The following is a 22,854-nucleotide window of genomic DNA, read 5'->3' as shown; positions in this document are numbered from 1 at the left end:
AAGCCATATCTGAATCTTGAACTATTATCTTCTTGACTTCTTCCAATATAGATAGATAGATAGATAGATAGATAGATAGATAGATAGATAGATAAATAGATAGATAGATACTGTGCACTTGCCAGTTGGGATTCATCTTATGGTTACATATTACATAAGACCAATAGCTAAAGATATATTTGTATTATTAATCTTTTCTTTTTAGATTTATGCTGCATTACAGATTGTATTAGATAAATTACCCAGAACTGACACAAAAGAGACATACTTGACAGCACATTGTTTATTATTTAATTTACACAACAATATAGAGACATTAAACACCAAATACTGGGATCCAGTTTGCAGAGACCAAGAGAGAAAGAAACAAGACAGAAGTGTGTGTGTGTGTGTATATATATATATACACACACACACACACCTGCATGATAGGGTCACAAAGATGGTGTTCGCATCATTTACAAAAAAGATGAAAATGTGGTTAGATTTCAGGTAGTTTAAATGAAATGAAAAATTACATTTCTGTAAGATTTTGTTTACATTCCTATGATATCCTATGGCACCGACATAGGGACAGGGGGAGGTATACTATTGCGCGCACACACACACACACACACACACACACACACACACACACACACACACACACACACACACACCATTCAGTTAATCTCAGAGTAATCTCATTGTAATTTTTCTAAATATGATTAAATGCAGTTAAATGCTGTAAGGGATTGATACCACACACACACACACACACACACACACACACACACACACACACACACACACACACACACACACACACACACACACACACACACACACACACACACACACACACACACACACACACTGAGTATAGCACCATGTTAATCAATTGAATGAAATATAACACTTATTCTCAACATAGTCTTTTATGAATTCATACACTTCTCATTAAGAAATGTACAAAAATTAGAAAAAAAATATGGAGAAAAAAAACAAAGTTGGTTTTGCACAGTGGGAAAGGGGTCACCTGACAATGATGTTTGCCTCTTACTGGTCAACTCTGGACTACATACTGAATATTTAAATATGGAGAAATGTCCGTTTACATATTAATACTCTTTCTATGGGATATATTTTAGCCATAAATATTGATTTTCAAATACTTTAAAAAATATTATTCAGATTTAAAAATGACAAAATACTGAGAATTTTTTTTTTTGAGGATCAGGATGGTTCGCTGTGCTTTGACCATTGGTTTTTAGTCTAATGAACCATTACATATTAGTCTTTCAAAGTAAGCTAAATTCTATCAAGCATGTTTGAAGTATTTTTCAATATTTTTAAAGACTATTAGCATGCCCATCGAGACATTATCACAAAAAATAAACAAGGAAGAAATAAAGCATAATCCATCACTTCACATGCGTAACAATTTAAGGCCTGCCAGGAGTCTACATGATTGAAAGAAAGAAAGAAATATAGAAGAATGAAGAAAGGAAAATTCTAGATGTAAGAAAAGACAGGGATATTAAATTAAACTAAAAAACTAAGACGAAATGGGTTTCCACACCTTTTGACCAATACATTTCCATGACTTTTCAATTAGTTGATTATTGATTATAGTCATGATTATTGTATAACGAATTTTTAAATAATTTTATTGCACTCCCAAAGAGCAATTTCGAGCTAATGAAATATTCACTAGAGATATATGTAACCTGAAATCTAGAAAATATGACATAAATTATGGAAATCTTGATGATCATTCAATGACCTTTCTTCAAGCTTGAGAAATATGAATTTTCCATGATATTTTCAAGTTCTTCATGAGTGTGGGAACCCTGTACAACCAAAATAAATAAATAATAAAAGATAATAAAATGAAAGAGAGTAAAAATAGTACAGGCAATTAAAGGCCTTTAACCTCAACATTTCCTTAAAGGAATCTTTACAACATTTCTGTGCAAATCCACATGACCATATACATGAAAATACATTGAGAATGCCTACCGAATTACGAAGCTAAAGGAACTATATGCTTCAACAGTGATTTGGTCTTTTTTTTTTAAATGTCCCATAGCAACACTTCCCCCACATCTTTAATACGTTTCATAACAATAAAAATAAATACAATCTAATATGTTTAACATATAATCTAACATATAATCAGATTGTGCTCAATGAGTTGATACATTAATATGCAATATATATATTTGTATAGAATATGAACTCACTTATATCTTTCTTTATAGTATTTATATAGTTACTGTATACTATACTCTCTTTTCCACAATGAACTATTTAACTGATTGACTTCCATTATCACCATGATATGAATGTCCAAAGATGAGAAAATGTGCAAAATTAATATCAACTGAGAAACTACCTCAGCCATACTTTCGAAAGACACTGAAATGATTGGACAGCCAATATTCATAACCCACTGGCAAAAAGAGCTCAAAAGAATACACACGGGCATCATGAACGTTTGCTTTGATACTTTTCCTCAGATGCAGACCGGTTGGACAAAGTAAAATGATGTTATCGGCATGGGAACCATGCTGGTCTGCAACTGAGGCCGCCTGTCGATCATCTCCACATGTGGGCTGGCTCAAAAACTCAGAGTACGCAGAGTAACTTCACTGTTTACAATCCCAACAAAATCTGTTTCCCTCCCCTGCAGAGTTTGAAGTACTCAGAGCTCAAATGTAAGGCAAGACCTGACGACCTTGACAGACTATAGCTCTGTTCCAAAACCTAGTGAGCTGCTGCACTGCCTACATGGGCAGCATCCCAACTGTCATGGAACCTCATAAGTGGCTCATTTGGAACACACTATATTGGCTGCAACACAAATTGACTCGATTTGCAATTGATTTCAATCAAACGAGTTTAATGTTAGCATGTTGCTAAGCTAACGGCGTGACTCTCTAATAAGTAAAAAATACACAGAGCTCACAAATGTTGGGTATAGGCTAATAATATAGGCTACTTATCAAATGAAATATTTCTAATATATAATAGACATTTCTCTTGCCTAGTCCAGAGTTTAATATTAGCATTTTGCTAAGCCAAAGTCTCTTTCAAGGATTCTCTAAGAAGTATAAAAATACAGAGAACTCACAAATGTTGGGTAAAATAATAGATTTTAAGTTATGAACGAATCTTTATAACAGACATTTCTCTTGCCCTGTCTAGACTTTGACGTTAGCACTTTGCTAAGCTAAATGCATGACACTCTAATAAGTATAAAAATATACAGAACGCACAAATGTTGGGTAAAATAATTATTTTAAAGTTTTTGTAAACATTTATAACTTTATAATGGACGTTTCTCTTGCCAAGTACACCATGCTTGTGGTTTTGCCTTCTCTGTGAAGAATTATAATTTGGTGGAAATTTCATACGGTATCCCGTAAGAGAAATAATTATGTTGACTACCATTTCCGGGAGGCTCACTAGATTGTGGAACAGAGCACGTTTCCACTTGATAATCCGTCTTGAATCATTGGGAGAACAGGACAGCGGCAAAAAAAGAAAAGAGAATGCCACTTCAGAGTTTTTGGCCAGGGCTAGTTTGTGGCATTGTGGCAGAGCCCAGAAATGATTTTTAGCACCAGAGGAAGTCCGGAGACACGAAGATGACCCATTTGAAGGAAGCACTTTGAGAGACATGGAACTGAACGGGAGTGATTTTCAAATTAGCAACAGTCAGCACTAAGTCTTGAAGGTTCACAGCTCTCAGCATGCATATTGAGAGTCTGAATACGGGGCAACTTTGTCTATTTTTCTAAACAGTCTGGACATGACGTTTAGGGTGTGTTTTTTCATTGTGAATTATAGGAGAGTGTATTTAAGTGTATTTTCTGCATGTCAACAGTGAAATTTAAATTGTGGATTTTTCCTGCCAATACAAGCAGGGATGATTGCTAGTATTTCTTCATATGTAACAGACCAGCCGTACTTGAATTTGAAGATTTTGGTTTGGGTTTTGTGTAAAGCAGTTTCTCAGCCATCGAGCTGTGTTGGGATTTGTGAGGTTGTTTATGTGGTACATCAGGACATCAGGAAGTTAACCAGGACTGGGGTTTTGGAATGATCTTTCTCAACTGTGGTAGCTGACAACAGCAGCCTGTTTCTGAGAAAGTCTCTGCAGTTCTTCCCTGATGGCCTTGATTAGAGAGGCAGAGGAGTGAGGGGGTGGAGAGCGCTCCTCAGGGGCAATGTACCCCGCGCTCGAGGCTTCCAAGTGGGCCTGGGCTGTTCTGGGATCCTGCAGGGACGTCCTGGGCATCTGGAATACAGGTGATGAGTATTCTGGGAATGTCAGTATCTGCGAGGAACAGAGAGGAGTAACAAATAAAATACCAACAATTTAGGAAAAAATAAACATATAGATTATGCTTAAACACAAACTTAAATTCAATTATATATATATATATATATATATATATATATAAAATAAAAAATAATAATTATATATATATAATCAGAGAGGGAGAGACAAAAATACCAACACACATACAGATTATACTTGAACACAAACTTAAATTAAATATACATTATATAGAAATATACATAAAATTTACATTTTGTAACACTTTATTTTACAGTGTCCTTGTTACATATGTTACATGTACTTACCGTGGTAATAACAGTATATTATGCATAATTACATGGAACTAACCCTCAACCAAATCCTAATCCTACCCAAACCATATAGTAAGTATATGTAGTTGCTTAATATTGCTCAGTACTTAAATATATAATTACACTGTAACAATGACACCTTAAAATAAAGTGTAATCATACATTATAATTTAAATAAATTTTAAATAAACTACATAATAATAATAATAATAATTCGTTACATTTATATAGCGCTTTTTCTGGGACCTCAAAGCACTTTACATAGAAGGGGGAATCTCCTCAACCACATTTACATTTAAATATATTATTTCAAATTAAGTAAATGTTTAACATACATAGTTTGAATTATCTTTATTTAAAAATGAAATAAAATTAAACCAATTAAAGGATGTAATGGCTATTATTACTTGCCCATTCACACTATTGCCATTATACTTTATATGATTTTTATTGTATGCAGCTAAACTGCAGTGCTTTGAAAATTCAATAGCACATATTTGGGATTTTATTGAATGTTATATTATAATATTATATGTACAAGTACAATTCTGAAAAAGTTATAATGAATGTGCATGTTTGATTTACAGCCTCTCGGTTGGATCCTCGCCTAGAGATCTCCTCATCTGAGCGGTACTGAGTCCAGCTTGATCCTGAGGGTCCGGATACACTACGGCCAACTCCAGGATACATTCCAATCCGACTTGACAAGCCCACTTGTGTCAGCTGATGCAACTGTGCACCTACACACACAGCATATAGCAAATTATCATTGCACATAAAGCATGTTAAACTCAACTAATATAACCTTTACCTGTGCTTCCCCCCACTGGTCGTGGCCGAGAAGATGAAGGCATCTCTTCTCCATACTGTCCCCTGCTGGAGTACCCAGGATCTGACTGCATCTCTGCTGATGCCAGATACACAGAGCCTTGCGCCTGCCTGTCAAAACTATACAAACAATCTGCTAAGTAAATATCATACCTGAACGGGATCAATATTTATACACTAGTACACAAATTAACACGTTCATTTTTCCTGTACTCAAACTTGTTATTCGCTCTGATAACATCACCTTGCATCCTATTAGCTGGATGAAATCCAATTTTTGTTTCTTACTAATTTTGTGGTGCTGATTCCAGAAAATAGTGCCTGTTTTGCTCTAGCATACCACACTGTCTCATAAAATAGGATGTGCATTTCATAAAATATAATTTGACATATATACATTTGAAATATATACAAAAATTGAAATATATTCTGTGAGAATCAGGGAGAAAGAAATCATTAATAAAATACCAACAATTCAAGAAATCCAATACTTGTTTCTGACTAATTTTGGGGTGCTGATTCCAAAAACACAAAATATGATGTGCGTTAGTAGCAGTTTTGCTTTCGACAACCATTTGTAAAATCAATTAGTCTTGTGCAAAGATCACCCAGATGTTATCTACTAAATCTGAGGGGGATTTACTACATCCACACAGCAACAGGACATTTTTATTTTGTTATTTTAAAGTTCTTTGACATTAAATTGATTATTTGATTTTTTTTTCCAATTCTTTTGAGGATTGTAAGTTAAATTATACATTTTGAATACTTTTTGGTCATCAAAACGAAACATTTTCCTGCTTTTGTTAGTGAATATATATAATTTGAACAATCTTCATTCTTATTTTGTTAAAAAACTGTAAGTGATGGAAAGTTTTTATTGACTTTTTTTTAACAGGATCAAATTAGGTAATACTAGGCCTTTTTTGCAGATCAGCACAATTGTTTTCAAGATGCAGGGTTGTGCAACCAGCTTAACAAGGAACATCATCCTTCTTTATCATGTTTACATATTAAATTGCTTCCTCCTGACTGTTCTTCTTAGTTTATTCTGTCAAGGCCTAGCCTGGCTCCTCCTCCTGGCTGTGTGTTGTGTCTGTCTCCTGCAGGTGAGCTGGGCGCAGGTGTTTGGAGTCGTGCTAATTAGTTCGTGGTCTGGGCCTTTAAAGACGCTTCAGATGAGACCCGGAGTAGAACCAGCCTCCGTTGCATCTCTCCTGCACCGTTTAGGATTTTGTTTTGCTTATTCATTGCTTACATTTTTATTTTTGTCAAAGCCAACTTCATTACTGGCTGTACAAAGTTTATTCTGTTAAAATTCTATTAATTTAATAAATCTAGTACATTACTATTCCGTGTGTGGCCTTTCCCTACTCTGTTGCTTGCTTTGAGCCAGGCTCGTAACAATTCCATAAAACCTCCCAGAATCCTCCTCACCTTTGCAGTAAACCCTGTACCGATGTGGGAGACATTCCTAACTCAGCATACCTCTACAGAGCAGAGAGAGAAAAGATATTTCACATGAAATGTCACATTAGTTGCATTCAAGTTTTATCATTCAAATATCCAGTCACTCACCGCAGAGAAAGGACTGTGTGCAGGGGCTGCTGGGTAAGAAGAGGAGCCCCATTGGCGTGAGGGGCGTGAGGACGGGCTGGAGGGTTGACTGGGGCTGATTCCTCCGACGCCAGTGACCGCAGTAATGCCAGTGAACGTTAGAGGAGCGGGGCTTCCTTGAGAAGAGGGTGAGACGAGAGCAAAAGCATCATCCAATAAGGAGTGCATCTGCTGCCGAGCTTCTTCGATAGTTGGCTGAGGGGGGACGTAGGTGGGCGGAGCAGGGGCGGGGCCAGATGGTGGTGATCCAGGTTCCAAAAACACCTCATCAGTAGGAGAAGGGCTTTCTGCATCTGGGAGCTGATCTGCATCAGACTACAGGAAGAGAATCGGTGAGTCTGCGTGTTTTAGATCAGTGAAAATACATATATGCATATATGTATGTGTCCTACCACATAGGCTACGTTGTTGACCCCGGGGTACTTCCTGTACGTGGCATCTCCGTCATTAATGAGGCGATCTTTGTCTCTGAGACTTCCGCTTCCGCCCAAATTTTGTCTCTGTCTGTGCCTGGGAGAGCGTTTTCCTCTGGAACTGCAATTTACAAACAAATTGCATTCACTTTCCTTGGTAGCAAACTGGGAATGTACAAGACAAGTGAGATTTATTTCCACTGACCTTTTGCGTGGCTCTCCACACGATGAAGACGCGTGTTCCTCAGGATGCAGGATCTTGTGTATCTGCTCCTGAGCTTGTTGATACACTCGCTGCTGCTCGGAGCTGTCGGCGAACGCTGCCATGATGTCCTCCATGGAGGGAAAGTCATAATGGCCCTTTCTCTTGGCACGCAGGCGGATCTTATTGCGATGGTGTTCAATCTCAGATTTATGCCTTAAGGCCACTTGGATCTGCGTCAGTTGGAAGAATGAGAATAAGTTATGAATGTTTTCTTAAAGATGACATGAATTCAAGTCATACATAATCTATTGATTAATAATTGGGGAAATATGTGGCATTATGTAAGTGTGAGGTGCATGCATGTGAACATGTATTTGTGTATATGAAGAGGAGTTTGCTAACCTCACTGTTGACATTTGCTCCGTCATGCATCTTGTCCGTCAGGTTGGGACTCAGGGCTTGGTTATGTGGATAGGAGGGTGGGCTTGGCATGGGCTGCATGGCAATAAGCTGTATCTTATTGGACACTCTGCGTGTTCCATCTGACGAACCTCGAGACAGGCGGTCCACATGCTCAAATATGGACGACGAGGACAACTGCTCATCCGCACCACTTCCAGGCTGAGTACCTGAACATCGAGGCCAGATGTCAAATGTCACGCATTTTTAACTAACAATATACGAATGCAACTTGACTATGGGTAAAGAAACTTACCATGTTTGTTTTTTGCTGTTGAACCGCAGAAATAAATGGAGAGAAATAGGTTTAATTTCATTCATTTTATTTGATATGTAATTTAATTTAGCTTTTCACATTACAAATCATTCCAAAGCAACTTTATATTATACTTTTATTTATTAATTAATTTATAGAAAGAATTATTATAATTAATTTGAACAATATTATGTACGAACGATGTAAATGGCTCTCTTTATCAATGGACCATTTAATCATTGGTTCACCCGATTCATTAAAAACGTATGTGTGTGTGTGTGTGTTTGCGTCATATGGTACCATGCTTGCTCTTGCGATGTTGGGGTTTGCTGTCACTTGGCGTCACAGCAGGTCTGGTGCTCTCCTCAGCTGATTCTCTACCGCTGGATGCTTCACTTCCTAACGAATCTCCATCAGATGGAGACAATCTGACAAAAACACAATTTGTGTGATTAAAAACTCACACAAACCAGCGTTGTTATTGTGAAGATTAGAAATTATGCCTAACTGAAATAAATTTGCATTGAAGCAATAAAAATTGCTAACGGTAAATAAATAAATAAATAAATAATAAAATAAATAAAACCTAAATAGTAATATAAAAAAAAGAAAAGGAAATACAAAAATGACAAATTAAACATTAAAATAAAATGAAAATTGAAAATATAAATACAAATAATATTGAAATCCCACTGATATAAACAGAACCTGTTCACACACAATCCATATCACTGGCACATGATAAGCAGTTCCTTACCGGCCTCTTCTCCGTGCTGCACGTGATGCTTTTGTAGATGAGCTCTTTGATTTAGGAGTGTTCAATTCTCCGCCCTCTGAGGGCGTGGCCTCTTTAACAGGCGGCGGTAAAGAAGCAGGTTCTTGGATTACCATGATGTCATCCTTACTGTGTTGCCCCAGGTGTAGCTTAGCAAAATCAAAACCTTTAACGCTGGGAGGCTGCAACTAAAATCACAAACACACATGAATGGACAGTAAATATGACACAACATGCTAAATTAACTGTTGCAAAGTAGCTAATTTTTCCGTAAAAGCCCTTGACATGGGTGAGCAATAATGAGCACAGTCACAAACCTCCTTCACATGTAGTGTCTATGAGTGGGCAACACATTCATACACTCACACACTCAGAGACCCAGACCTTCTGTCTCTGCTGGATGGTGCTCATGGCGTCTGGTTGAAACTCCAGCTTCTCAGAGCGGCACAGTTTCCAGTAAAGGATGATGATGATGAGGATGACCACCAGCACTGGGACCACAACTCCTACGATCAGCCAAATGTTACTGGGCTGAGTCTCAGAGGGCGGAAGGGCCAGCTTCTCCACCGCTGAAACAGAGTAATGTGATATTTGGCATAAAAAGATCCCATTTGTTAATTTAAATAGTGTCTTTAATGAGTCATGACTTGAGAAATATAATTTTCCATGAGCTTTTGACATATAATAGGTTTTTGTACCATTAAAACATCCTGCACGTCAAAAGACAATAGAACCCATTATAAATTACTGACGTGGTCTACACTGGATACACAGTATACAGATGTGCGTTCAGTTTCTGACATACTACACGCGTTGTCTGCTGACAATAGGACACATAGAAGCATAAAGGAATGTTCACTTTGGCACGTCCTGTTCAAACGTCCTCTCCTGGCTGGTCTTCCAGCTTGCTCTGTCAAACCTCTACAATTGATCCAGAATGCTGCAGCCAGAGTAGTCTTTAATGAGCCAAAGAGAGCACACGTCACTCCTCTCCTCATAAAATTGCACTGGTTGCCAGTTGCCGCTCGCATTAAATTCAAGGCACTGACGTTTGCCTACAGAACAACCACTGGCACTGCTCCCTCTTACCTAAACTCATTACTTCAGACTTATGTGCCATCCAGAAACTTGCGCTCTGCTAGCGAATGTCGTCTTGTGGTACCATCTCAAAGAGGCACAAAATCTCTTTCTCGGACCTTTACCATGACTGTTCCCTGTTGGTGGAATGATCTGCTTAACTCGACCAGAGCTTCTGAGTCAGTAGCCACTTTCAAGAAACTGCTGAAGACGTATCTTTTTCGGCAGCACTTGATTCAGTAATACTAACACTTTCTCTTCTCTTCTATTCTACTATTTAAAAAAAAACTGCACTAAATTTAAACTGAGAGGGGTTATAGCACTTACCTATTATCGGCCTACTGTTAGTTTAACTGCTTCTATTGTTCTCACTTGTAAGTCGCTTTGGATAAAAGCGTCTGCTAAATGAATAAATGTAAAATGTAAATGTAAATGGCTCGTTGGCATCTCTGTACGGAAGGATGGCTCATTTATAATCACGTCCTGAATCGCATCGGAGGATTATATGTTTGTTCGGAGCATTTGACAGCAGACACAGTCTAATGGAAAATTCGAAAAGAAAATCTTGTTCAAAGATGAAGCAGCCAACTGCATTAAAGCAGCTACACTGCAATCCATAAGTAAACAATTTCATAATGCTTTGTCTTCAAGTGTCGGTTTTATATGGATAATGTTTTTAAAACACTTACTCATGTGCAATAGTGAGGGGCCGTTGATACTTTTCCTAATACAATGATGTTAGCCAATCATAACTGAGGTCATTTACTGACAAGCCTTAAATGAGCCTGCCTTAAAAAATTGTTTTGTGTGCAAAAACTTTATTAAGAATGTAAGTGAACCTCAAGGAACATATCAAAATAATTTAAAAAAACATGTCTGGACCCCTTTAAAGACGCTTCCAAGTCAATACAATTTTGACTCACGTGTGGCCAAAACTCCATGTACTCTGTAGCCCAGTACGATGGCAGCTCTCTGCAGGTTCAGTCTGTTGAGCATGACAGCAGTGGCCTGGGCTTGCAATCTCTCTCCTGACCCTGCTTCCACGAAATACACCAGCTCCAACGGGTAGTCTGGGCCATCCAGACGGGACGCTCGAACGATCTGAGGCACACCAGGGTTCATGCTTATATCATGCGTGGGAAGGATAGAAAACGTACGTACACTTTTGTATGCGTGTTTGTATGTACCTGCACACTGTTGTTGCCAATACTAGTAGCTCTTCTCCATCGTCGATTGCTAACCCCAATCCCAAGTCCCTCTCCGACCAGTAGTGCTAACCGCCTCTCCATTTTGGCCTGGAACGTCCTTTCATTCACACGCTGGTCCAACACACCCAGTAAAACTAAAGCAAATGCACATAAAAAAGAAAAAGTTAATTTTTTTAAGTTTCCTTCACAACTAACGGACTAGTATAAATATGCCTGCCTTTTAGTTTAATGAAAATGTATAGGTGCTGAAAGTACCTGTATCATTACACGATGAGAAAGATTAGATTTAATAAATAATCAAAGAAAAAATAATTATAATTATATGAATTAATTATATAACTTAAATAAAAATATTTATATTTACCTAACATAAGAACACCTCAAACAAAATATTGCTTCTTTAATAATTATTTATATTAATTAATATTTTTTAATTATTTGATTATTACAACTATGGGTTAAGTCCTTTTTTACTAAAATGTATAGATCAGATGATATGACCAAAACGGTTTTCATCTAGACACTATTAAGTAAATGTCCTTTAATTTGTCCATTATATTGTTATTATTTTTTTTAAATCTGTTATCTTGTATAGAATGGACCAGCATCAATCCTGTATGCTACCCAGCAATCTAGACATAAAATCTATTTTATATGTAACAATCTATATTGTACTTAAATATGAATTAATATTATATAATTATAATGATGAACTTCCAATATTGGTCTTCATCTCAAAAACAGTTTGTTTGAAATTTCTAACACACCCACATACCTGTTTTCACCCAGGATGTGCGTAAAAGGTGGGACACATTCAGTTCGGGATAATTAAAAGCTGGAAGACGAAAATTGAGATGTTAATGAATAAGGTTCATGACAAATGAAGACAAAGAGCCTGTGTGTGTATATATCACTCACGTTCAGCGATCTGCAGGGTAGGAAAACCAAGATAGAAGCTGAACTCCACAGCGCTGAGCTGCCTCATGTGGCCACTCACGTCTGATCCCGTTAGGAAGCCTTGGGAGTCACGCACAGCAAATGTGATGTCCACCGGAGCCTTCTGCTGCCGCTGACCCTTATGAATGCTACTGGTGATATTCACAATCTAGACAAAACAATGATACAGCATTATCAATACAATTTAAAGATAAGCAAAACGCAGAATTAAACTCTAAAGGAGAAAAATATATTTTTGTTGACAAGCTGTTCATGAAAAAACAGTAAAGTGTATAAAATTCATGTAAAGTGTGCCAAAAATGTGTTTTATTTTGAATTTGTCTCTGCCAGTGGTTCTAAAGGATGTACGTACGTGAACTGTGAAATTTCCATTTTCTTGTGAGCGCTTGCGTACTTCCGCATACGCCATGAGTAGCCCCTTCTCCACGCGCTCGCTGAAGCTGCACAAACGCACGTCCACATGACTCGGCACAAACTGCAGCACTGCAAGAAAAATACACTAATATAATACTCATTCTTAAAATATAAATAAAATATTTATATTATACTTCTGTATTATATAATACAATTATTTAAAAAAATATTTAAATATTACAAAATATAAAATATTTGTTTTTTATAATAATAAAAAAATAGTTATATAATTTATTTTAGAATTATTGCTCAGAAATTAACTTACTAACTAACTAATTAACTAGTTTCCTTTTTTGAGTTAACCACACGTGAGCATGCCATTCTCTGGTTATATTGGTTATATGTTGGTGTCTCTCTCACCTGTGTGGACCTGATGTTTGTAATCGGGCACTGCATATATGGTTGTGACGGATAGAATGGTGGATGAAGAAGGAGAAGTGCTGTGTGCTGATTGGCGGAGAGTATTGATGACGGACATAGCAGTGTACACTAGTGGACCGGAGACTGCCCGGAAGATGAAATTAGGCGGGGCTTTGAGGACCTGGATTGATAGCACACATTGATATCAGTGATCCTAAAGATAAAATGCTGATGTGTGATCTGTTGTGATCTTATGCACTGACCTGTAGCTCAACTGAACGGTTGAACTCTCGTCGAAGAATCTCCCGCACGTGAGCTTTGGCAAACACCACGGATGACCCACTTGGCATTCCTGCAGGAGTCACACAAGAAGGTCGTAAGAGATGAAAAAAAATATATATACCTGTATATAAAGTGAAATAGTAGGATTACACAAATAAATGAAAACTATTTTTTTAGCCATCACAACATACCAAAGATTATATTTAACAGTGTTACATTATTTAAGTCTTAAATGTAAATTATTACAGTTTTAAAGATTAACTAAATGTGAAAACAGAGGAAATTAGTGTGCACAATAATGATAAATTATATATAAGATATACAAATAAATAGAATAAAAATAATGAAATAATTAATAATACTGGTAATAAATACCGGTAATGCAAAACAAATAAATTAAAACAAAAATGAATTGAGAATTACATTTAACAGTGTTAAATTTAAATGATAAATTAGTGTGATTAACAAAATGCTAAAATAGAGAAAATGTATGTGTATATAGAAAAAAAATTAATCAGCCAGTGATTGATATATTACCGATATAATGTGCATCCCTAATTTCCCAAAATTAATATATCTTGTTGTCTTACCCACTCTGACTAGGTACATGTCCGGTTTGGTGATGTTGCAAATGTACTGTCGGGGTGCGATGGACAGAGGAATTCTGGGAGTTGTAGGCGGTGGGCTTTTGGTGGAGCTCATGGTCGTCATGGTTTTAGTTGTAGTTGAAGTTCGGATGGGGGTTTTGATGGTGGTTGTACGGGGTTTCGTAGCAGGGGGCTTCAGCGTGACGGCTTGTATTACTGGACCCTCTGAGGTGCCGGGTGGAGGCAGGGCAGTTTGCACTGACGGTCGGGTTTTGCCCCCATGGGACGTGGGTATGGAAGGAACACCCTTCTTTGGGGCTTTAGGAGGTCGTTGAGTCTCGGTGGTTGATGGGATTGGAGGCTTAGGTTTTTGGGGAGGAGTTGGGGTCACTGATGGAATGGGCTGAGGGGCTGTCAGGTCAATATGATCAGGGACTTTTCCCAAAGTTGCAGTGGTAGTGTGGGGAGTTCCTACAGTGTGCGTGGGGGTAATGTGAGGGTGCGTCCTATTCCTCGCAATACTAGCGTTCTCTTTGGCTTGCAAGGTGTTGTAGTATTCCAAACTGTTCATGTCGGGAAGCAGCATTTCAGTTGGCTCAATGGGAAAAAGCTCTGCCCAATCGAAATCCAAATCATCGTCCATATCGCTCGTGTGGGCAGAGTCAGGAGCCAATGGAAGGCGGGGATCAGTAGGATGGGCCGTCCTTAAGTTATTCCCGTATTTTACAGTCGCGCTAGGCTGGAGGTCTCTGGACGAGAGGGGCAGGATGGGACGAGAGGGGAAAGCTGTGTTGTAGCTTAGTGTGGCGTCATCTTCGGCATCATACGGATCGTATCCATGAGTAGGAAGGGTGGTGACGAGAGAATACTCCTCCCCTTCGGATCCCATGAATGTAAGAGTTTCCAGGTAGTCTCCGGATCCCCAGTCCACCTCCGCAGAGTGGGCGGGATACAGTTCTTCGGGCGGCACCAGGGTCGGGGGGGCTGGCGTAGGCGGTCTGTTGCCATGGAGAGGAGGCATCTGGCTGGGCGTTAGAAGGTCTGGGGGCCGTAACAGCAAGTGGATGCCCTGGGCCCCGTCGCCTAGGTTACCCGACCCTTCGGAGCCAAGGGACGGGGTAGGATCAATACTGGAGGCACTGTCGTGGTGACCAGAGGACGAGGGATGTTTGGCACCTGGTGGCGTGTGAGCTGGACGCCTGGTTCTTTCTGAACGCTGAGGAGAAGATGATGATAATGATGATGATGAAGATAAGGCAGGAGGTGAATGTGGTCTTGTTGGAAGTTGATTGAGGCTCCTTCTAGACATGTTGGATGGGAGATCCACTTAGGAAAGATAAAAGAAAAAGAAAAGTTTGAGTGTGCTGCAGGATGGCACAAAACCAAACAACAAGAAATTCAATATTTGCAAACAGCAGAAGGACCGAGTGTAAATACACCACATCCCAATCTTTCATAACACACAGTTTAGGAAGAGCCCAGATTGTACACAAGACACATTCATTTTTAACAACTTCTCTCTGCAAACTAGCTCCGTGGATGATTATTAAAGTGAATTTAAGATTTAAATCAATCAATCTAAAATCTACATATAGATGAATAGGTTACATGAGCAAAATAAAAGGCTTCTGAAAGCTATTTTAACAAATATTACATTCTCAGAAAACTGGGCTATTTGTGTTCCCATGACCCATGACTTACAGCTCTATTTAGTATAATGCCATTATAATAATAATATATTCTACTACTAACAACAATAAAAAATAAAACACTTTTATAATATTTCAGCATATTTCAGCAAGTGACATCAAGTCTTTTTGATCACGTGGTCCAAACAGAAGTATATTTAATTAATAGTGCTGTCAAATCTAACATAACATTTTGTAAATGTAATATACTGTATATATACTTACACATACACATACATACACACTTATCTCCCGATGACAATGCAGTGCTGAAGAGCCAACTAGCCTCTCCCAATGGAGGATCCCTATACCTCTCTACAGATAAAGCGTTGTGGATTTTTTTGGTTCGCGTACCTACCCGAATTGATAAGATAAAATAAAATTCTGCATCAAAATTTATAGACAAGACAAGTAGTTTGTTTAGGCATGGTTTGTAAGGAATTACAAACCTGCGCACATATATTCAAACGCACATAACTATAGAATCAATTCTTAATCCGCATGTGAACGCCATCACCGTCTATCACAGGTTCACGTTTAAAGTCTGTTTAGAGAGAACGGTGTCGTCTTAGCGGCCCCTAATTTAATAACAAACGATCATTTAGACGGAAGTGAATCAATCAAAACTAACTTTAGCTGGAAAAAACATTTTTCAAGAGCCACTATAAAACCAAACCAATCTCTGTTACCTTAAATTATATGTTTATCTCTGTAAAGCTGCTTTGAAACAATCTACATTGTTAAAAGCGCTATATAAATGAGGATGACTTGACTTGACATACACAACTTGCTGTCATTCTATTCCAGACTTACTATATGGGGTTAAACTAATGTTAAGAATTATGCTGAAGGTTAATAATGCTAAATATATTACATAAATATACAGTATAGACATAGTATAGTAACAAACAGTGTTGTAATTGTTAACAACAACTAAAACTTTTATTTTATAGTTTTTAGCTTTTAGTCTATTGAAATACCTTTTCGATAATTGAAATAAAGCTGAAATAAAATTATATAAGTATAAAACACACTAAAAAAAGAAAATTAGAAAACTAAAATAAAGACATAATTACTAAAACCTAAACTTCAATTAAAATGAAAACTAAAAAATATAGCCTAAAAAATAAAAGCTAATACAGGTGATGGTTTATGAATCAACCATTTCAAACCCCATACTCTGAATATTGAGAGGCACAGACCGCCATCTGGTGGCCACCGTCCATGCAGCTTGTGGATCTGATTTCTTGAAAGTGCACAAAAGAATAATTTCCATTTTCATGAAAATCATGATCCAATTATGGTTTAGCACGGACAGAAATAACAACAGCTAAACTAAAGCTCATATCATAAGCCTTACTATCGCAGTAAATGTGACACCGTTGACTCTTAAAATGACTGTTCTTTATTTCAACGAGCCATATGGTACAGAGGCTGCCTATGAGAGCTGGCCTTTTATTAATGTGACTGTGATTCATCGTCATTGTGGGTCACTGAGGGTAGAACAGAGGGTTTGTGGGTAATGAGGCTGATTGAACAGCACAGTGTGGGGGAGCAGGGGAGTACAGGACAGCTGAGTGACATTAGTAGGCCAGTGTGTCATACTAGCTGAGAGAAAGAAGAAGTAAACATCACGTACAGTAGCAAAGACAGTAGCAAACTGAAATTGAATGTCAAACTGAATTCGAATGGCTTCAAACTTCATGCTGGTATCAGACAGTGCCAGACATAGACATGCCTTGTCATGTTTCCTCAGGCCAAATATCGCTGTTCATCTTGTTAAAAAAAGCTTGGCGAAAATAGCACTCAGTCTGTTTGGTGAGTCATAATAACACTAAACTAGCAAATTCTGGAGCTGCGTGCCAACCATCAGACATCATTTTATATAGCTAGCTATAGTTTATGACAATATAAGAAGTAAAGTGTGAACCAAACTGTCATCTACTTCAGCAAGAATCTGGGTGGTAATTTATGGACAATGACACTGAGAAAATGTAATAGCCATTGAAATGAAAAGACACAATGAGGAGTTCAAATAGAAAGAAATATTATTTTAGCCAGACCTATAGTATGGCTTTATGTAGTCCTCCCCTTGTGTTCTGTCTTCCGGTTTGTATTTCCACAGCATGAAGGTAAGATCTTACGGATTTATGAATGAACCGCTCGTTTTAAAATCTTTCCGGTCTACGGACGTTTGTTTTGACATCCGTTTCAAACATTACAATGCTCATGATCACTAAATCATTAAATCCAGTTCACCAGCTATAATTACAAGATTATAATTATATAATATAGAAATATACAGATCTACCGCAAACACGAAAGTTCACAGACAGTATTCGAATTCTTCACTACAGTAAAAATCAACACTTTTACGTTGAAAGATAAGGAAAATATAAAAACGTGTATTATACGATATTCAACAGAATGTTGGCATCCAAATGACATTGGACCCCATTGAGTGTCATTATACGGACAATTATAACACAGCCATACCTTATAATATTTTCTTTCACTGAAGAAAGAAATTTTAACAGAGGGGTGAGGAAATGATGACTGAATTTAAAATTCGGGGTCAATTGTCCCTTTTAAATCTGGTCATGTACATCACCCAGACAATGAAGGCTCTAATGTATGCGTGTTGAAACTGCAGGACGAGCCACTCTGGGGAACGACATACGAAATAACTCCAGTAATTAACTTCAGACTCAGTTAACTGTCAGAGCATCCTCGGCGGAGAACACAACTTCACACAGGGGGAAAAGAGAGACCCCGTCTCACACACACACATCCTATGAATGGCTCTGTGGCGTGGTCAGGCGAGGTGTTTCCATGGTGATGCTGCGTGTTGCATGTGTGTGTTGCAGGAGTATGTCACACGACGACCGCTTCATCAGTATGCTACAGAAGCAACGGAGAGAGCACACAGGCGTTTCTCACACCGACAGAATGAGCTCACGCGCACACGTACACACGTACACTGATTCCACTGACACAGATTCCCAGGCATAAAGGAGAAAACTGAGGAGAAACTGCATCTATGAATAGCAGCACATTATTACGGACCGAAGACCACTTAGCTTTGATGTTACTAAATCCAATCATCAATGCCGACCATCAGATACCGCAGAGCCGCAGAAAGAGAAAGATTGTGTGTGAGAGAGAGACTCCATTCCTCACACTCCTCACACAAGATCAATGGCTTTAATGGGGGGCTTGTTGCACCACAGGACACACTTCCATCACAGCTGTGGGCTTGCGGGGGTGTGTGACTCCTAATAAACCCCCATCCTTTACAGTATTTGATGAAGTGGGTGAGCCAATGTGCATTTGAAAGTTTCGTCTTTCCTTTCAGAGAGTGATGAGACACTCATCCATCTGTCTGGGTTTATGTGTGTGTGTGTGTGTATATATTACAGTGATGGCTAACCAGCGTGAACAAATAATCAGCCTGCTGTCGGCCAAAAGCAACAACAGCACATCTCCAGTTACTGAGTGACTGTCTTAAAATAAAGGTTTCAAAAGCTGGCTTTTGCAGCGACGCCATGGAAGAACCATTTGGGTTTGAAAGAACCTTTCAGTGAATGATTCTTAAAAGAACCATTTTTTCTTATAGTGTAAAGAACATTCCAATAATCTGAAGCAGGGTTTTCCAAAAAGGAGTTTGTGAAAGAACTGCAGTGCAGGGGAATCATGAATTGATGAAAAACTATTAATAAACTATTGAATGTAAAATTAAAATAAATAAACGGGGCTGCAAGGTAATCACAATATAGCTTAGTGCAATTATCAAATCAAAGGCTGCATTTTAAACTCTCTAAGTCACATTTAATTATTATAATGATCTAATATAATATGTTAGTACAATTGTAATTTGCAACAGAAATATATTTTTGTATTTATTTAGTTAAAATACTACTATTGCTCCCACTACTAGTAATTATTATTATTATGATGATGATGATTATCAACATCGGAGAACAGTGAACATGCAAATGTGTCATTAAAATATTTAATGTTTAACCACTAGTCTACAGTCTATTTTAGGGGGTAAATATTTGACTTTAAGGGGTTTGGCTGACAAAAAAGTTTGGGAACCCCTGATCTAAAAAAAGTTTTCCCACTTTAAAGAACCTTTTGATCAATTGAAAGTTTCTACACTCTTAAAAATGAATGTGGAGAAAACAATGAACCAACAAACATTTTTTTTTCTTAATGTGAAGAACATTTTAATAATCGAAAGATCCTTTTTCCACTATAAAGACCCTTTTGTGGAATGAAAAGATTCCATTGAGGCAAAAGGTTCTTCATGGATCCATCAATGCCAATAAAGAACTTTTATCTTGAAGAGTAACCAAAAAAAAAAAGAAACTCCAACTAAGCCGACCATTTCTGATCTGTATCCTCGGCATGTAATTTCAAGGAAATATCAATCTAAGAAGTCACTGTGTGGGCAGATATGCACTTCCTTCGAACTGTCTCACACACAATTCAATACACCACAATTCACAGTAAATCCCATTCATTCTGCACCTCTAACAGCAACAGACGTCATTCACACAAAGAGAGCATCACTCGCCCACCATCTCTCTGACGTTCAGATCATCTGTGATAGAAAAGACTAGCTATTTATGATATTGACTCATAATAGGTTCACAGAAACCAAATGAAATGTAACGGAAGTGACAAAAAGCAAAAATAGCAATGCTAAAGCCAAACTTTTAATGCATACCTGCCACAGGTGAGCTGGACGTCGGCATGAAGCCCACCAGCATCACGGTCGCGAGCAGAAGCGCACAACATCCGAGCAGACGCCGGGAGCTCCTCAGGACCGTCCTTGAACTGGAGCTCTCCATTTTTGCTTTTTTCTTATTCAAGACAAGCCATCTGACCCTGATAAAATGTCCCCCGGATAGCCACAGGTCTTCCCGCTTGGTAACCTTCCTCTATACATTGCTGTTAGAAGGGAAAACACATAATATGTTAGAGAGTAAAGCTGAATCTCTCATTAGTTCAGAGCTCATAATAAGATGAATTGGAAGCATCATCACCATCCTTCCCACATCTATCAATCAATCAATCAATCAATCAATCAGTTTTTAAGTTTCCATTCTTGGCAAATAGCATCAGTCAGCTATACTGTGTGTATATTATCTTGTATATGTTGTAAATGTTGTTTATCATATATTTTGAAGATGTGTCTTCTGAGAAAAATAACTTTCAGAAGAGATCTGAAATGTGCCCAGTTGGTCAAGATGCCAAAGTCTGCAATCAAAGGTCTGGGATTTCAATATGAAGTTGAACTTTTCAAAATGTTCTTCCAATTAAAGGTTTTATTTTATGATAATGCAAACAATTTTTTTTTTAAATTTCCAGGCCATCTTTGCATTACATAATTAGTGATTAAACATTGTATCACCCAGGTCGATATTGATTATGAACAATTTCTGTTTTCAAATAGTGAGTACATATGTGTACATCTAATTTTTCATAATTATATTGTATTAGCATCAAATGTTTTATCGTAATCTTTTTAACTCATAAAAAGGTAAATTAAGTAAAATATCTGAACATATTGAAAAATTTCCTTAAAAGCAAAATATCTATCTATCATGCATCATCCGTAGTATAATTTTCACTAACTTCAATGCCATGCAAACCTATAATGCCATTAAGTGAATATACACACTGTGGGAATGTAGGTTACAGATCATCGGTGCGCGCGGCCCAATGCTCCCGTGAGGTTAATATCACGCGCATCATGTCAGACAGGTATGGAGATAGCGGGCATGATGTGAAGCAGATAAAAAGCGGTACAGATAGAAAAGGGCGTGTGTGGGAACCATAGACTGTAAAAAAATAGGTGGGAACAGACGAAGCGCATGCACAGGGTCAAAGATGGAAAAACAGCATCTTTAGACGCCCAGGATCTCTCCAACCCCTATATCATATGTTATATACATATTTTTGAATGGGATGTTGACATGCAAAGATAGAGAGGGTGAATAGTGCCGTATATCGGAGTCGTTTTTGTTACCTGTCATGTTGAAATGCACCTCGCGCGGATGCGGCTCACTCGCGCGCCCCTTTACACACACCCGATATCAAGATGACAGAACGGCCATAAATAGAGAATATCGATGCAGGGAATCAAATCAGATGAATCATATCATATATTTATGCTGACAGCTCCTCGTACAGACGATATCCAGTTCGTTGCTCGTGCGTGGTTCATTTCCCGGTATCCGGTGTAGATGTAATTGTGCAATAGCGGTTAAAGGTCTTGCTCTTCCCACGAACGGCCCATTACCCAAGATCCCATCCCTTCCAAACACGCTGGACAAATTGCACCGCTTAAATAAATACGTATGCCGCTTCTAAAAGATATTGTTGGCAGTCCATGTCCATTTCTTCGGCATAAAACACTCCACACAGGAGAATAACGCCTTATCGATATGTGCGGCGCTTGGCAAAGACCCGCCCCTTCTATTTATTCACGCAAACGTACAGAATGAACGAGTCTCTGTCATTGGCTGTCAGCAGGATACCTTAGCAACCCTCACAAGCTCATCTTATTTTAATTTTAGGCCCTGGACGTAGATTTAAGAGAGTATTGTAGGCTATGTAATTTGTATTTGTAATAATTCAGCTACTTTTAGAAAGGTAGCGTAAATGTTTTAAATGAATTTCGTTTAGTAATTTTCTAGGCGCAATCGGTAACAAAACACTTAACGATTTTTTTTCTCGATGTGCCCGTCCGATACATTGTTTGAAAACACATTTGAAAAATTAACATATATTATTTACCTTATGAAGATTAACTATGTTTAACTAGCTTAGATATATATACTATATTTAACCATGCTATAAATTATATGATTAGCCTACGACAATTTTGCTATAGTAACAACATATTGTAAAGTATGCAGCAATAAGGCTACATACCTTTTTCATTTGGCTCTCCGTGGGAGTTTTGAAACATTTGAGACCCAGCAAGGTCAAATTAACGTTAATTTCATTTTAAAAAAAACTGGTGCTACACACCAGTAAGCCTGCAAGATTGCAGTGATTATCTCTTGTAGACCTG

The 22,854-nt window shown here is 37.9% G+C and overlaps 1 protein-coding gene across 4 annotated transcripts; it reads right to left on the bottom strand.

The window, feature by feature from the left end:
• Positions 1–262: 262 nt before the first annotated feature.
• On the bottom strand, positions 263–22,255 carry LOC143742085 (UPF0606 protein KIAA1549). Of its 4 annotated transcripts, none has more exons than XM_077234738.1 (22): positions 21,805–21,938; positions 20,500–20,723; positions 14,083–15,405; positions 13,474–13,562; positions 13,211–13,391; positions 12,789–12,919; positions 12,398–12,584; positions 12,255–12,314; positions 11,459–11,613; positions 11,195–11,372; positions 9,561–9,763; positions 9,177–9,382; positions 8,720–8,847; positions 8,420–8,434; positions 8,107–8,333; positions 7,705–7,934; positions 7,479–7,620; positions 7,048–7,401; positions 6,907–6,959; positions 5,453–5,589; positions 5,227–5,381; positions 263–4,324 (listed from the first exon to the last, which is right to left on the bottom strand). In XM_077234738.1, the coding sequence occupies exons 2-22, from the start codon at positions 20,621–20,623 to the stop codon at positions 4,097–4,099; spliced, it is 4,506 nt and encodes a 1,501-aa protein (XP_077090853.1). In that variant the 5' UTR covers positions 20,624–20,723; positions 21,805–21,938; the 3' UTR covers positions 263–4,096. The 4 variants fall into 4 exon arrangements, with proteins under 4 accessions (XP_077090853.1, XP_077090855.1, XP_077090854.1 ...); XM_077234740.1 differs by having other exon boundaries at positions 9,579–9,763; XM_077234739.1 differs by lacking the exon at positions 8,420–8,434 and having other exon boundaries at positions 21,805–22,255.
• Between the last annotated feature and the right edge of the window lie 599 nt (positions 22,256–22,854).

This window comes from Siphateles boraxobius, unplaced genomic scaffold, assembly GCF_051911475.1.
Source record: "Siphateles boraxobius isolate OS27281-9 unplaced genomic scaffold, OSU_SipBor_1 19, whole genome shotgun sequence".
In the NCBI taxonomy this organism is placed as follows: Eukaryota; Metazoa; Chordata; class Actinopteri; order Cypriniformes; family Leuciscidae; genus Siphateles; species Siphateles boraxobius.
The sequence above is the reverse complement of the archived record's forward strand: the minus strand, read 5'-3'. Positions and strand labels throughout refer to the sequence as shown.